This window comes from Aquarana catesbeiana, linkage group LG01 (genome assembly GCF_042186555.1).
Source record: "Aquarana catesbeiana isolate 2022-GZ linkage group LG01, ASM4218655v1, whole genome shotgun sequence".
NCBI classification, from domain to species: Eukaryota; Metazoa; Chordata; class Amphibia; order Anura; family Ranidae; genus Aquarana; species Aquarana catesbeiana.
The window spans coordinates 846,341,873-846,359,820 of record NC_133324.1 but is presented as its reverse complement, the minus strand read 5'-3'; the positions used below and the strand labels follow the sequence as shown (position 1 = coordinate 846,359,820).

Sequence of the window (17,948 nt, the reverse complement as noted above, 5' to 3'; positions counted from 1 at the left end):
AAAGGTCTTATCATTCACAAATGAATATCTTATAAAACTGGAATTAGGTGTAAAAAAAATCTCAAGGTTATTATCCAGCCTTTGTATCATATGGTAATGTCAACTACAGCTGTCTCATCAGCTGGGTGCTTGGGGAGGACACACCAACGAGCCTAACCGGGGGTGCATGACATGTATCCTCAAGAGTGGCAAGCAGGTCTGGAATTCAGGGAAACAGGCTCTTAAACATTTACCTTAGTGATACAGAGAGCAAGTTAATTGGCTAATTATCTGTTAATTAAGAGAAATCCCAGAACTCTAGCATGCTATCAGCCCTCGAGGATTATGCCGTGCACACCTGGCCTTTTTGAATTCAGAAACCTTCCAGAAATAAGACTTCTATTTAAAATAGATGAGCAGTTCGTATTTCAAAGTGCTGCTCCAGAAATATAACAGCATAATCCTTGATTTAAGGGAAATCACATTTTAAAGTAGAATTTTTTTCCCAAAAATAACAATATAAAAATGAATAGCTCAAAAAGATAAAATAAGAAAAAAACAGCTTTTGATGCAATATTCACCTTCAATATAGAAATTTTCCTTACAGTATTTTTTTGATGGCCAGCATCATTCAACCAACTTTCTCTAAGTCCATGTCATCCTGGTCCCACCCCAGCTCATGACTGGACAGTGAGAGAACAAATATTATACATGATTATTATACAGGATTTATATAGCACCAACAGTTTACGCTGCGCTTTACAATATAGAGGAGGGACAGCACAATTACAGTACAGTTCAATACAGAAAGGACAGGAGGGCCCTGCTCGTAGAGCTTACATTCTAAAGGCGTGGGGTGGTGGTACAAAAGGTAATAGATGCGCGGAATGATTTGATGGGGGTGGCACAACAACAAATAGCACAGTGATGAGCTGATCTCTCTGTCACTGTGTTTCTCCTCCTATCATCATGCTTCTTGTGATCACAAAACCTATTTGCCTCCTTGTACTGCACCCACTTCTGCCACTCCAGAGCTGCTGTACAGGGACTGCAAGAGTTTGATACCAGATCAGATTCAGTTACTTGTATTTAATAAATATTTTTAATTATGTATTAATAATTGCAGAACTGCATTAATATGCCATTTTTTATTGTCCTTGAATTCAGTTTTAAATATATTTTCCTACTCATAAATTAGAATTCTGTGAAACATAAAGGAGATTATTTTATCTGCAAAAGTATATATGAAGTAAAACATAATTTCTTAATAATTAGGGTTTAAATAATTCAGTCACATTAAATTAGACGTAAACCTAGTTGAGTTATAATCATTACCATATTAATGTAATTTCAAAAGTAATTTAAAATCATTTTAAATGTAAAGCTTTTATTACAATAATAATGAGTGACCCTGCTAAGTTCAGGCATTTCCTGTTATAGAGTTATAGAGTGACAGTACTCTATTTCTGTGCTTCTGTGTTGTCTCCCTGTCACACAGGCTTCAGATAGAGACCGCACAGGGACTTTGCAACCCACATTAGGCAGGCATGGTCTACTGTTGTCACCATCAGGAAACTTGCCCTGAGGAATGCCGTGGAGGCATCACTGGACAGGAAGTGGCTATAGAGAGGCTACAGGTATTTTTTTCAACAGTTGTGTGCCAATTCTAGTATATGGGTGCTCTATTTGTTACAAATGTTTTGTGCATAAAACATCACACATATGCAGTTGCCTCCTGGGATAGTTATGACTTAGCAATCCCAGGAGGCAGTGGGACCTAAACTAGGTCACAAAAAGAAGGAAGTACTGTGTTGCAGCACAAAAACATCAAGGTACACATTTTTTACATTTCTTAATTGTAAGAGGAAGGGGGAAGAACCACTAAGAAAAAATGTGATAAGGAGTTAAGTTTTATTTTAGGTGTGAATCAGTACTACAGTGAGTTTTCCCAACCTGCTGTTGATGGAGAGTTGGGGGGTGCTAGGTTACTGCAGTTGGATTTTGGGTCATAGATACTAAACTTAGGCTGGCCACACATGGTTCAAACTGTTATTTGGCAGGCTGAATGTACCAAGTTGATCGATCAATCAACTTGGGTTCAACCAGCCTGCTGGATTCTCTTACGATTATCGCTAGTGGCCGCCCGTCCTACTCCCCAGCTGGGAGCAGACAGTTGCTCGCAGGAGGGATTTAAACAGCATAATTATTTGCCCTATAGTTTTGCCTCTTGGTACAGTTTCAACTATACTTCCATTGCCTGTTGGCAAAAGAAAGCAGCTCTACATGTTTCTGCCTTTGTGTATGTTTTCCCATTCACAAAACACTGCCTTTGTTGATGTTGCAGCCATGCGCAAGCATCATTATCGTAGACCAGAGAGACTGGATGCTGCCATCTGTACTGTCCCTCCATAGGAAATACTGTATGTCTTGTATAATTACATCATAGAATTATAGCACCGAATCCATGATACTTATACAATCCTCCAAGGTACATGTACAATGATGGTTTAGCCAAGATGCAATAATCATGTAATAATTTGCCATTACTTTTTGTCCACCAACATGCTAATTGTATCTAGACAGGCATTTACAAGAGTTAAGAATACATTCTGATTGGTTGCAGTTAGGAAGCTCTCTTGTGCAGTTTTGTCCACTTTTAAAAATGTTACCCTGTTTCCTCTCATACCATTATACTCTTTGTAAATTTTGTTTTGGATAAATGGTGCAGGGACAGTATGTGGAAAAAATAGTGTTCCTGCAGGTTTACTGTACAGTCAGTAAGGGAACCATGTTCTCATAGTGATTCCCTCCTCTCATTGCACCCATTCTTTTAACCTATATGTAAGTCAAAAGTTTGCCCAGAGATTTTATTGTAGTTCATGCTTAACTCAGAAGGTTTAGAATATCAGGAGAAATGAAGTCAGGATAGGAGATTGCTGGAGGAACTTTATGGTGCTGCAAAGAAATATTGGTGGAGGTAGCTGTTACCAGGTTTTGGAGGCCTTCTTAAAAAAGCTGACATACTTATGAACTTTCTCTCCTCTCTCCTGTCTGATTGACAGCTCGTACATTAGCATTCGGCACAGCTTTTTGCACCCCTGTGACATGGCAAGGATAAAGGGCAGGGCGTCACAGCAACACTTTCCAAACACATTAATAAAGTGTCACTTTGTGGACCTGAATCTAGATCCATAAAGATCAGCTGAAGTGTCATTTATATCCAACGTAACACATACTGGTGTTGGCTTGAACCGAATGTGGCAAAATACCAGGTCAAAAGAACTAGCGCAGTCATATTTCAAGGCTGGTTCAGTCTTACTTTTTCAATCTAATGTATTTTATATATAAAAAAATCATTGCATTTTGTCATGTACAATTAACAAATTATACAGATAATTCAGTGATCAGACTTTCACAGCTTTAATCTTAGGAAGAAAATATGACATATTTTTTAGTTCATTAATGATTTGTGTCTAGATTTATAATTATTTTAAATTAATTTATATTTTGTCTACCATCTGCTCTGTGTATATTTGGATTTATTCTGAGTTTGAGTTTTGAAATTGCAAACTGTTTTCATGTATTGAATTTCTATGGCATTTTATTGTGTAACAAAAATAGAAGATACTTTTACAAACTTGTAAAAGTACAATGATGATACACAAAGTGCTGCAACCTTTTACAACCAATGAAATTTTAGTTTGTTATTGTCAGATCAGCATATGAGTAATTTTGATTGGTTGTTTTGAGCTACTGCACTTTGCACGTTATCATATTAAAGTGAAACTTCAACCAAAAAAGATTGTCACTTGTCCCAAGGATGCCCAAGGTAATTTTATGAACATAACATGTTGTTTATCCTTTGTAATCTTCTCCCTAGGTTCCTTTGGCTAATTCATTGGTGATGACAGTATCACTGGGTCACTAGTGAATTCTCCAAAGAATTACAAGGAGACTGCGTTCCAAAGAGGACAACTGCAAGTTCAGCATACAGACCATGGTCAGCAGACAAGGAAGTTAAAGCTGTAAAGCTGTAAACGCTGTAAAAACACTTTAAAGCAAGCCCTTACCTCTGTAGCTATATGCATTGTGGAGAAATAAATTTTCAATCTTCACAGAAATGTTAGTTTTTTGTTCCAGTTGATTTTTATTGCACCAATGCACTATTCTATTGAATTTTGGCAGCCTTTTATTGTAAATAAATGACAGATGTTTCTAGGTTGCTAGAAAAGGACTGACCTAAGTCCTGTTCGTGGCCTTATAGGATCTTTAAAGGACAATTCCACCTTTTGCAAAATAAACCAATAAATATATAAATGCACCCATTTTTCAAAAAGCAAAAATGTGCATTTGTTATTTTTTTTACATTTGAGCCTGCAAAGCATTGCACCCATGATCCAGTGATTGTGTGTGCAATGCTTTGGCTCCTGTAGACTGTTCCTCCAGCCCCTGGTCCATACCGAGGTATGAACCCTCAGCTATGGAACTGGAGGAAATATCAATGGACTACAAGTGGAATGATGTCAATGAATGTGTGCTCCATTGAGAACTACAGTGCCAATATTTTCATTCACAACTTCCTGTGCAGGCAAAGCCACAATCTGCCGCACCAGTTTCAATAGTGACTGGAACCGACAGGGAGAAAAATTCTGCACAATAGAAGAAGCTAGAGAGGAATGGCTTATTTTAAAGCTCTTTTTGTTAGTAATGTGTAAATAATTTATTGTCTACAGTCTGGGCACAGATGCACTTTAAAAAAAAATGGCTGGAGTTCCACTTTATGTAAACCACTTAATTTTTTATTTTTTTTGCATGCATTATGAAAAAAAAGAAAAAAAATGATTAAAAAAGAAAAAATTATTAGAGGATAAAAGAACAATCTATTGAATTCTGATTGAATTCACCTTTATTCTTTTTTTCTTCCTTGCCCCCGATCACTCATGGGCTGAATCTGTGGATATGATAGACGGATGATCATCAGCCTTCCCAGAGTGGTACAGGCAACAAAGGTAGTGCAATGTCTATTGATGATGTTTCAGGAATCCCCCAGATCATTGCGGCACAGAGTGATCAAAGTTTATGATATTAGACCTGTTATATATAGCTGGAGATGTGTGGCTGCTCACACATTGCTTTCCCATCAGTAGTCTAAGAAAAGTCTGATGGACTGTGCCTGACAAAACCAATAAACGGATGTCATATGTCTATATACCATGCACCTGGCGTAAACTGGCTGTTTTTCTGGGAATACTGGGGCACTGTTTGTAGACTGATATAGTAATGTTTTCATCTGCTTTAACTATACTCATATTTTCTGAATTTAGTTAATGTAACAAAGATCCTAACACATTTAAAAACTACTGTATATGTTGTATTGATATAAGGGATTTTTTAAAAATTAAAGTTAAAAGTTTTGAAAGAATGATAATAACCTGCCTGTGTAGTGAGGAGTCCCTTGTCTTTTTAACTCGTTATAGTCCTGTACACCGCCATGTAATGATTTTTTACTGTCTTTTGCTAGAATCTTTTAAAATACTCTTTCCCACTTTCTGTCCTCAATACTGCAATGGCCTGTGCAGGCAGAGCTGAGTAACAGCCACACCCCTTAATCGTCATCATACAGACCCTTATTAAACAGTAGGGGGGAGGTATGTCTGACCAGGTCTATTAGAATATAGAGAGCATACAGTCTACCTCTGGGTGCCTTATCAACAGTAATATTAACACGTTAATCACTTCTGCCATAACAGGAGAGTGACAATGAGGCAAGGAAAATGGAGGTTGTCATTGTAAAGTCTAACTGATTGCATATCGATTTCTGTGATTTCAGTTGAGTTTTAAAGTTGAATGCCAGTCAGACATGCCCAAGCTTAGTAAATAATGCCCAAACTGACACAAAACTTGACCTGGACAAGCAGATTACACAGCCTATGGTAGGAGGAAGATAAGCCTCCTATCACAGGCTGTGTAAGCTGCTTGTCCAGGTTACAGAACAATCCCACTAGTACTGCAATGGTAGCAAGAAGGTTTGGGGTACTAGACACCACCAAAACACACTAAATAGCTTTACAACAAATGTTCACCAGAACCTAAGATCCTATCTCCTGTACCCACTTCTTCTCATTGTGTTTATATTACAGTACACATCCTCTGTAATGAGCTGGGAATGTTTTTCATGGATCAACATGAATGAACTAATAGCTCCCCAATATCAGCTAAAATGGCAGATCTGCCTCTCTAAAGAGCTATCTCCCTGTAGCCCAGATTGAGAGGCCAACATCTGCATCTGCATTTATTTAATACCAGTTCACAAACAAGATGCGAATAACTAATCTTGATGGTTTAGTAGCCCTTTCCTCATAGGCAAATCAGTTTTGTGGTTATATATTTAATTTTTTGAAACCTTTGATTTAATTGTCCAGTCAATATAAATGTTATAAGGACACAAAATAAAAAAATTAAGTGTCCTCTATAAGAACCGAGAAGGTCCAGAATGAATTTACTCTTTGTTCTTCTTCATGATCCTTCCATCTGTATTCCAACAGTCATTTCTGACCACTGCCCTCCATATATTCTAACTTACTCTGTGTGAAAAGTCATCCCTTTCTCTTGCATAACTATCTGTATAGTAAAGCTGTCTCTAATATTCCCTATTGGAAACTATTAACATCTTTTTGATGTAAGTCACTGCAAGGCTTGTGTCACCCTGCCTCAGTCCTCAGTTTTGGCATATATACCGCTGATGTAATGTTGCATCCCCCTACTGAAGTTAATTAAAAATGCTGAGGCTTGTTAAATTAGTGGATGGTATTGAAAATTAAGGAGCCAGTCCACTCAAAATTGATAATTTAGTTTTTGAAGAGATGATCAAGGGGGCTAAGGTTTCTAGTATTACTTAGAGACTCCACTGATGGAATAAAATAGTTTGACATAGGGAGTGAGAACCTGTTGTTATGGCTGTGATGGGTGGTGGACCTGAGTGGGTGGTGGTGGACACTGACTGACTCCCTTAAGTGCCTGAGACTTTGAAATAGATTATAAAATTGTCTATATTTGGAATTTGGAATGGTTAGCCTTGACAGGTTAGAGTTATTAAACCATCCTGTATTTCAGATCACATATGCTAAGTGTGTCTGTTATCTGGCTGCATGCTAGATGAAGGGCCTCCTGTTTTACTATTGATACATGCTATCTAGGGACTCAAAAACTCTGGAGGGTTTCATGTTCTCTATCCTTAGCATGCCATCTGCTACATGTGCATTTACTATGGTATGAAAAACCATATAAACAGGTATTATATTACATGTTGCTAAATCCATCTTTAGCTGTTTCATTTTCTGCCCCGTGGGTGTCTTATACAGCTGAATAAAAAACTTTAAAGGCTTGTTTACCCTTATCATAGATTTTCTATCTATAGCCATATAGCATGTTCTTTCATTGTTCATATTGGAAGTTTGGTTGCTTTTGATTATTGTAGGTTTGAGCTTAGCATTCTAAAATGCCTCATCTACTGTCATAAACAAAACAAGGCGAGCAAAATATTATTTGGAAAAATTGGCTGCAATAAATGTATTGTAATCATACATAGACGACAGTGTGGACAGGTAAACAGCCTTGTCTGGCTGTTGCAGTGTGGATTTGTTGTCACAACTTGAAGGGTGATCAAAGATAGGCAACACTGAAATGAGCAGTTCTTGTTGCAACTAAAGATTCCATGTCTTCTTACCATAATACAGAAATTATTACTTTAAAGAAGGAAACTATATTTTTAGAGTGTTAGAATATAAAAGTTAGACAACTGAAAATGTTACACTATCAAAAATATTATTTGTTTCCTAAAGATTGCAGTTTTAAAGGATTTCTGCCTAGGGGTCTGTGGTATGGACCCATAATTCATAGGGGTTGATTTACTAAAGGTAAATAGACTGTGCACTTTGCAAAATGCAGTTGCTCCAGAGCTTAGTAAATAAGATAAGGCTTCACTTTGCAAAGAATACCCAATCACATGCAAGGAAAATAGAAAAAAAACTGCATTTTTGCACATGATTGGATGATGAAAGTCAGCAAAGTTTCTGCTCATGTTTCCCCACATCCAATTCGCATAGCAAGAGATTGTGACCGGCTCTCTATGGAGCCGGTTAACAAATCACCGGAGCGGAGATTGGACTATTTAAATCAACCATTCAGTTTTAGCCATGTTTTGTTCCTTTCTTAAAAATGTTTTCTTTTATATCATATTTGTGCTATGGTTGTAGTTTAGTCTGTGAACTCACTGCACCTTGTTTAAAGAGAAGGCATTATCTACTTCATTAAAGCGTATGCAGTGTTTAGATGTGTCATTCTGTAACGTGGTCACGCTGCAAATTAGACCGAGAAACACAAAGACGCTCTAGAATTGGAATGGCCTTTGTATGTATGTAACTTCCCTTGAATAAAAATGCAGTTATCTTTTTTCCAGGTTAAATTTCCTGGTCTGATATTCCAAATACTAATTTATTTCTCACACTAGAACTCTTGTCCTCAATAACAAATTTATATTAATGTTTTATTATGGCAAATAGTGAACTTACATCAATCTCAACCCTAGTCGATTTGCAGACTGGTACAATGCAAAAGCAATTCATGTTATATGGCTGTGTGTATGCAATTATGTCCTATTTTTCTCCTGCATCCTAAACAAATGATTCTGTGGAACAGCCATTATGTGCTTCTATTCTTATATTATACACAACAAAGTGATAACACAGATTGCAATGTTCTCCTTGCATTGCTCATTTTGATGTGAAATTACAACTCTCAGTGTGAAATTGTGTTATGCTATCACCATAAAGACATAATAGTTTTAAATGGTGGCATCATATTTGTGCTTAAAAAAAGAGAGAAAGTGAGTTTTGTCCGCAATGTGTGGTCTGTATAAAATCAGTATTGCAAAATATTTGTCAAGCCCATTTTAACAAGCATTCTATGTGATTTTGCTGCCCATTATAGCAATGAAATGTTGCACGTTACTCTAGGTGCTAAGTCCTGGGCTTGGGTATACATTACAGTGGGCTTCACTGCAAAGTATCGCTGCAGCTTTATGTATGTCCATGCCCTTATGACACTTTGCAGTCTAGCCAAAGTCCAGTCTATGAGGAGGAGACTGGAAGGGTGGGGGAGGCAGGAAGTATAATTTAATAAAAAAGTACTGATATAGAGAGATAAATGGCTTATTTTTGGTGATATTTCAAATGACCTTAGGGAGATGGTCTCACTCTCTACACAAATTCTTTGGTGGACACTCTCAATGCTTTAGGGTGCCCATTTCTTGGCCCCATCCTTAGGCATGGGGATGGTCAAGAAGACTTGGCTTGAAACAGAGAATCTTTGGATCAGCAGCACACCCACACAGAAAGTAAAGTATAAAGTCTTTATTGAAGCATCAATATTAAAAGCACTGGATGGGTACAGGCAGGGGAAATGCAGGTAGGTTGACGCATTTCACACTATAGAAGTGTTTTGCTCCATGTTTTCGGCTGCAGTGGCAGGGCGTGCACCCCACCTCACAGAAGCAACATTGGAGTGTTACCGATTGCATCACCTGTGAGCAGCGATCTCTTTTTCAAGACTTGGCTTGAGTTTCCATACACCTGGTTTAAGTCATAACTAGAGGCATACATAGATCTATAGGATATATGATTGATGAAACTTCCTGGAAGCTTGTAAAGGAGGAACAGGTTACAAGACATGCACTTTATTGAACACCATAACCTGATTACTCAATAGCATAAAGGACTGTTATCCTCTACCTTATCCTCTACCTCCTTTGCAAACTTCAAGGAAGTTCCAGCAAACATGTATACTATAGATCTATGGGCACCTCTGTATATGACACAACCCAAAGTTTTTTGAAACTCAACCTCAACATTCCCCTCAGCTGCACTTTAGTTGATATCATTGACACAACCAGCAATGTTTTCTTTTGTTATTGGCATCACCAATGGATCCCATGCCAGCCTAAAGCTCTTAAACAAGTGAGCTAAACATGTACAGTGTCAGGAATCAGTGGCTTAAGAATCCAGACATGTGGCTACATGAGGAAACTGAGACCAAACAATGTATTTATCATTAAAGTGATATTTATTTACAGTGAACATACACCAATAAACATACACAGCAACCAGTGAAAACAAAAACCACACCAGCAAACAAGAACAAAAATAACTAATGAACTACTAACTATATACAACTATATACAACTATCTACAACATAAAGGACAAAGGTAACAGCCAGGTATTTCTGATCAGAACCTGCTGGCTTCTGGGAGACACCTGCTGGTGGACACTGGAACTACAGCCATTGGCCCGGTGAACACCAGTGCCACTAGCAGGTGAACTCAACCCTGACATACAGTAATTGAGTTAACTGTCATCTGCTTTAATGACTGAAAATAATGTTACTTAAAATGGATTATAACTTAGTGACTTGAGCCTAATATCCCCTTCTTAAAAGTTTTAAGGGAGGGTTTCCTGAGCTATGGATCAGGACCCAGATTGGGTCAATGACTTCTTGGTTATGGGACTTTATCAAACTCAGTCTAGTATGTCTAAGAGCAGCGGCAAGTGATATAGCACACGTTATCTCTCTTTGTGTAAATTGTATGCTACCTCCATCTGAGATGTAGCCTATATGCATTTATTTCTAAGGGATGAAAACTTAATAAATACCCCCCCCCCCCCCATAACCCCACCACCCCACTCAAAACCTGTAAAACAATAAAACTAATATTATTGACAGTACATATTGAAGGACCACAGTGCATTTGAGGTAGAGGGTAGAGGGAATTAAACAGACAAGGTTGGAAGGTGAAGAGACCCCAGCACTAGCTGAAAATGTCAGAAAGAAGATATAATGAAGAATTTATTCCTCTCGGCTTTGCTAAAGCTTACAGAAGAAAAAAAAGTCCAAAATATGTTATATAGCCATTGCTATTTGTCTGTTTCAGCCTCTTTGCTTATAATTCTCTTCTTGGGTCCAAGTATGGCAACAATTTTCTTATTTAGGTCCTCAGATTAAATTATCTAAAGAAACTCTCTTTAAAGGAATATGTACAGTTGTAACATATTCAGCATCTCTAGTATACCGCAGCAAATCAAAAAAGCTTACAAAAGTTTTTTTTTTTCTTCTTTCCTTTGTCCTGCTGTCTTATGACAGCTGTACTAAAATCCATTCTATTGACATTTTCATGCATTTTTTACATGGGTTATCGCTGTGCTGAACAGTGACTGTAGGCATTCTCAGCAGTCACTGTTTGGGTATTCTGTGACTGCAGAAATTCCCAGCTGAACAGTGACTTCAGGCACTATTTGGGTATTCATCAGGTTAAGGTTTTATCAGCTGCTAAATACAATAGCTACCAAGGGAGATACCTCCAAACTCACTATTTAGGATGAAGGGGGAAATCTATTAATTTATCTTGTTTATCTAACGGTGATAAATGGAAGAAATCATAACATGTATGGCTAGCCTAGCGCATTACACAATATGCATTATGCTGCACATTATCAAAATGTACAGGTCTGCAGGAGACCCTAATGGGATGGCTAGACAGTGTCCACCCTTATTGAAAGTTTTATCTTGACTGTCCCCCAGATTTCTAGGCCAGTGTGTGGGCAGGCCATCAGGGGTTCACTCCTGGAGCTTGCTAATGCCTGTGCTTACTGGTGGAGGCCGTGGTCACGTGAATTCAGCATTAGTGCATCACTCCCATTCAGAAGCAAGCATGTTCCCTTGCACAGTTAAGCCTTTGTGTATGCCACGTTTCTTAGTGACTCACACTCCGATTTAATTGTACTCTGACTTCTCCCAATAGATGCAGCAATTCCAAGAGGGTACAGCAGAACCTGTACACAACTCTAGTTCATCATAACTTCAGGCTGCCCTAGTTCATACCTTCACGTAGAGCAAAGTCCTTTAAGTAAAGTCCATGAACTCGTCTTCGATACCCCAACTGGATACCCACCAAGAGAGAAACCCCAAAGTTGAGTACAGAGTTACATGTGGCAGCAGACCTCCTTGCAATTCCCCAGTCGAAGACCTGGCTAGGTTGCCTCTCCTTGTATTTATATCCCTCCATAAGGGAGCAAAGCCATGAAAACCACCTTCACCCCTTCCCACTAGCCATGATTACTCAATAAGAACAGTGCAGTAATACAACATGTGGCAGAACGTGGTAAAGTAGATGCTCCCCAGGTAGGCACCTGCCTACAAGTGGATTAGGAATCAGGCTGCAAGTGTGGTTTACATTGTACCTTTTTGACCTGTTGCTAAAATGTAACTTCAGGAAAAAAATACCCCCTTGGTGAAGCTGCAGGCTCTTATGTGTTCCGTAGAGTGTTGTAAATCAGTACCACTATTTAAAAAAATATATATCAGAACAAGCATTTCCCTTATGCCTTTTTGGGGTGCATACTTCCTAGACTAGATCTACATGAACCCTAGAACTTCAGATATTTTTCTGTCTGTTTCTAGCCAACTAACCTTAAAATATTTCCTTTTGTATATGCTTCTAGATACTTCATTAAAAAGGAACTTCACTTATTTTAATCACAAAGATCCATCTATTCTTTGGAGCAGGGATCTCCAAACAGCAAAGCACCAGTTAACTGTCCTTCAGGCTTTGTGAGGGCTGGACTGTGGCCAGTGGGAGTAGAAAATCCCCTGTCATTAGTTGGCGTAAACAATGCCTCATCAGTGGTTTTAATGGGAGGAAGAAGGCCCCAATGTCAGTATGGTATTAGAGATGGGTCGAACACCCCCTCCCCGTTTGGTTCGCACGCACTCCGTAAAATAGCAAAAGTTCAGGCCCAAAGTCTGAACCTCATTGAAGTCTTTGGGACCCAAACTTGAAAAATTAAACGTCCCAATTTTGAAGGCTTATATGCCTTATAAGTTATTGGCCATAAAAGTGTATGGGGGCCCAGGTAATGCCCTGAGAAACATGTACCAAAAAGATTGTTTTTAAAGGAGTAGTCATTTTAATGATGCTGAAACAATAAGAATGAATTATTATTTAAAATATAGTGCCTGGGGATCCCATTAGTCAGCCTGTAAAGGCAGTACCCCATAATGTACCCCATACACATTCACATGGGGGGGTGGAATCTTGGGGACCCCCTGTTAAAGGGAGCTTCCAGATTCCGATAAGCCTCCTGCTCGCAGACCCCCACAACCACTGCCCAGGGTTGTGGGGAAGAGGACCTTGTCCCCATTAACATGGGGACAAGGTGCTTTGGGGTGGGGGGACAGAGCCCCCCAGTTCCAAAGCACCCCACATTTTGAGAACATGTGGCCTGGTATGGTTAAGGAGGGGGCACATGCTCGGATAAGGGTCTGGTATGCATTTTAAGGGGACCCGACGCTGTTTTAAAAAAAAAATGAGGACATGGGGGTCCCCTTAAAATCCATACCAGACTTGCCTGGCTTGGATTGGGTGTGACTCCCACACCATTTTTTTTTTCACTTTTTTATATTGCCGGCAATTTTTTTTTCATTTAGCCGTCAGTGGGGAAGACTATTGACAGCTGATGACTCATCCGTTGTTAAGGACACAGTGGCTGGCTTCCCAGCCCCGATCCTTAACAACCAGCTTTCACTATGCCCTGATTGGGCAAAGCTTTGGTGGTGTGTTCAAGGTGATGTGCAGTGTTTTCCGCCACACATAGCGTATTTATTTTAGGCCAAAAAGTTAAATTTTGGTCCCATCTGACCAGAGCACCTTCTTCCACATGTTTGCTGTGTCCCCCACATTGCTTCTCGCAAACTGCAAACAGGACTTCGTATGGCTTTGTTTCAACAATGGCTGATTTGTGGAGTGCACGACTAATAGTTGTCCTGTGGACAGATTCTCCCACCTGAGCTGTGGATCTCTGCAGCTCCTCCAGAGTTACCATGGGCCTCTTGGCTGCTTTTCTGATTAATGCTCTCCTTGCCCGGCCTGTCGGTTTAGGTGGACGTTTTGTCTTGGTAGGTTGCAGTTAGCCATACTCTTTCCATTTTCGGATGATGGATTGAACAGTGCTCCATGAGATGTTCAAAGCTTGGGATGTTTTTTGTATAACTTAACCTTGCTTTAAACTTCTTCACAACTTTATACCTGACCTGTCTGGTGTGTTTCTTGGCCTTAATGATGCTGTTTGTTCACAAAGGCTCTCTAACAAACTTCTGAGGGCTTCACAGAACAGCAATATTTATACTGAGATTAAATTACACACTCTATTTACTAATTAGGTGACTTCTGAAGACAATTGGTTCCACTAGATTTTAGTTAGGGGTATCAGAGTAAAGGGGGCTGAATACAAATGCATGCCACACTTTTCAGATATTTATTTGCAAAAATTTTGAAAACCATTTATCATTTTCCTTCTACTTCAGAATTATGTGCCACTTTGTGTTGGTCTATCACATAAAATCCCAATAAAATACATTTACGTTTCTGGTTGCAACATGACAAAATGTTGAAAATTTCAAGGGATATGAATACTTTTTCAAGGCATTGTATTTGAGAGAAACTGGTAATCAGATCTCTTGCAGATTTTGCTAGCAACCATGTTCTTTTATTTGCAAACATACACCTCTAAGCTGATCTTGAAAATGAAGAATAAAGTGTCAAATGACAGCTGACATCACAATGTTCTAAATAAACCAGAAATCTGTGATTTCTTTCTTCTCTTTAGTGCTTTGGTTTCCTTACACATCATGCTCTTTGTTTAGTACACAATGCAGACAGCCAAAGTAAATTGCGCATCGTAATGCAGTCAATACACAGGTGGTATGCCATTTTAGTACAGAATAGGATCTCTTTTCTCTGACCCCTGAATTGTAAGCATATTAGAAGGTACATTATGGCACTCTGATAAATCTGTCAGCTTTATTAACAGGTGTGAATGATACAGATTCAGTTACCTTAGAAATATTAGAAATATACCAGGATTCGAACACTATACATTTCTTCTATACATCTATATGTATATACATCTCACAAAAGAAGAGTTGAAGGCAAAACACTGTTCATAATTGTACAAAAAATTTAATAGAGAAGGGGCTTGAATTGATATAGTAGTCTAGCAATACAGCAGCACTTATGTACTTTTCCTGCAGAAAGAAAATCCAGATGCCATTGCAATTACCCTAAATATGTACAACGAGTTAACTCTTAATAAGCCTTAAATCTAATCTGAAAAGCAGTGCATCAAATTTTATACAGGGACAGCAGAAGAGCCCATAGGGACATTCCATTATTTCCCGCGTCTAGTAAAGCCATTCGTTTTGATTCACATTGAAAAACACCATCACAATGAACCTGCGATACATTCCACTGCTTTACATCACTACCCTTGATGGCTGGTGCACTGCAAAAAATACCTATTGCGGCCCATTTAGGAGGACTTTGCTTGTTAGAGCTTTCAATCTAAAAGGGAGGGTCAAGTATTACAAAAGGACATAACTCTGAGGGATGAGCCAATGTAGAACATAAAAGTACTCTTACAGAGCACTGTTCAATGCATCACCCGAAAATGGAAAGAGTATGGCACAACTGCAAACCTACCAAGACATGGCCATCCACCTAAACTGACAGGCCGGGCAAGGAGAACATTAATCAGAGAAGCAGCCAAGAAGCCCATAGTAACTCTGGAAGAGCTGCAGAGATCCACAGCTCAGGTGTTACTTAAAGCCTTTTTGTTGCTTTTGATTGGAATATTGGATACAATATTCAATTCAGATAAATCAATAATAAACAGGGCTAAACTGATAAGAGCACTCCAGGGCACTCCTGATAAGACCCTTTGTAGGCCGTAGTCACCAAGATATGTCCTCAATATTGGAAGTGTATGTTGGAAGAAAAAAAGCGGAGCTGTCAAATTATAAAATCACATAATGTGATGTAGGCTTTCCACAATAGTAAACCTAGGATGTTTGCTTTGTGTAAGTAATATTCCAAGAACATTTTGTAAATACCTGTTGATCCTGTCAGTAGAACCATTGGATAGGCTCTTGTATTGATATTGTGACAACACTCTTCCTTGTGCTGCTCAACCACTGCAGCATTATTACCGTTGCTGCTGCTGTTTTAGCTGCTTAGATGTTGGCACCATTGATTGTAGCCCTATTAGTCAGTAGATACACTTAACCCCTGTTAAAGGGCTTTAGATTGACAGCACATTGCTATATCTGCAGTAGCAATCATGTAAAAACTGTGCATAGTCTCTCCCACCCTCTTCAGCGTTTTCTAGCAGGAAAAATCCAGCTTCTGAGCTGCATTTAACATTATAAAAAGGTAAATTACATTTATTTTAAGACATTTAAATTGCTAGATTGCATTGGAAATGCCTGTTTGTCAATCTGATAAGAAAAAGTCGGGCTTTAAAACAAACCTGTCAAAGATCCAATTTTAAAACTAAAATCTCTTCCTAACAGCAGGCTCCACAATTTGTCTGTTGTTACCTTTATCAGCCTCACAAACTTCTTTTGCATGTTTTCTGGAACCTGATTACAAGGCTAAAAACTCAAATTATCTAGCTGTGAAGTCAAGCCCTTCCCTTGGAGCCCAGCCCTACTCACCAGCTACCTATTTAAAGGAGAATTATGACCAAAGCTCTTTTGGCCATAGTTCTCCTTTGGGTCACAGGAGTACACTTAGTTCTGCACTCCTGTGATCGGTATTCAGCTGTCGGGTGATGTCACAGAGCCAGTTCGGGCTCTGCAGGGATGCTGACAACAGTGTCAGGATTCACCCAGATACCTGACCGGTAGGTGGCTCAACCTTTCAGCGTGACACTGAGAGCCTGAGCATGCAACTCCTGCCCGCCCCAGTGAGCGCTAGAAGGGCAGAGCACATGGTGGTGACTGACAATCACTTCTCTGTACTCAGAGTGGATTCAAAAACTGGCATGAGCATGTGTGTTTATTTTATTTACAATCCCATACTTCGCTTTTAAAAGGGGTTTTTTAAGTGACCACTAAGGCACTCTAGTGGCACTGCAGGTAGATAGGCTGAAAGTTTGAGAAATTGGGGTTGAGTTACTAAAGGAAAATAGGTTGCTCACTTTGCAAGGGAGGTTCCACTTTGCAAGTGATTTTTCCCCAGAGCTTAGTGATTGAGGTGAAGCTTTGCTGACTTCCATCATCCGATTATGTGCAAGCAAAAGGCTGTTTATTTTACCTGGATGTAACTGAATATTCTATAGAGAGTGAAATTCACTAAGCTCTGGGAAAAATTCCTTTGCAACAAAACCAAGATCATGAACACAGGGACATGACCTCAAACTAACTGGAGAAAAGCTTAAAACAAATCTTAAAGTATTATTTTACTGAAAGGGTAGTTGATCCCTAAAACAGACTTCCAGCAGAGGTAGGGAGTCAGTCAACGGTAAATGGCTAGAAACATGCATGGGACAAACATAGATCTATACTCAGACAAAAAAATAAACCCCCCCCCAGAAAAAAAAAATACAAAGCATGTAAAAAATACAAACAAACAACAACAAAAATGGGCAGACTCAAGGGACCACTTGCACCGTCTTTTTTTCTGGTGTCACTTTTCTATGTTCCTTGCAAAGTGAACAGCCTATTTGCTTTTAGTAAATCAACCCCATTAAGTCTAGTGTACCCAAGTAAAACCAGGATAAGAAAGAAGCATAGAAGAGTATTTTCAGGGTAAGGGCTATCCCTTTGTGGCTGTTGGTTTGATGCTACCCGCGGACTTAGGGTGACAATCACATGACCTGCCCATTTCTGACCCTATCATGTCTGGTCTTGAGAGCCGGCGCCTGTCTGGGGGGCATCAGTTGGTCTTAGTGCCATTCATCTCCTCACCACCAGAAGTACTCATTAGGATTCTCAGATCATGGCTAGCCTTATACTACAGATTTAGTTATAAAAATAAAAAAATGCTGACAGGTTCACTTTAACCACTTGCCGACCGCTGCAC

General features: G+C 39.1%; 1 protein-coding gene across 7 annotated transcripts in view; it reads left to right on the top strand.

Annotated features, from left to right (window-relative positions):
- PCDH7 (protocadherin 7) overlaps positions 1 to 17,948 on the top strand; it is a 1,158,392-nt gene that overhangs the window by 197,903 nt on the left and 942,541 nt on the right. The window contains exon 2 of one of the 7 annotated variants that reach the window (XM_073609021.1): positions 4,946 to 4,988. The exons of the other annotated variants lie outside the window; for them this stretch is intronic. Within the exon in view, the coding sequence (XP_073465122.1) occupies positions 4,946 to 4,988 (43 nt within the window). The remainder of the gene's footprint in view (positions 1 to 4,945; positions 4,989 to 17,948) is intronic. 7 annotated transcript variants of the gene reach the window in all.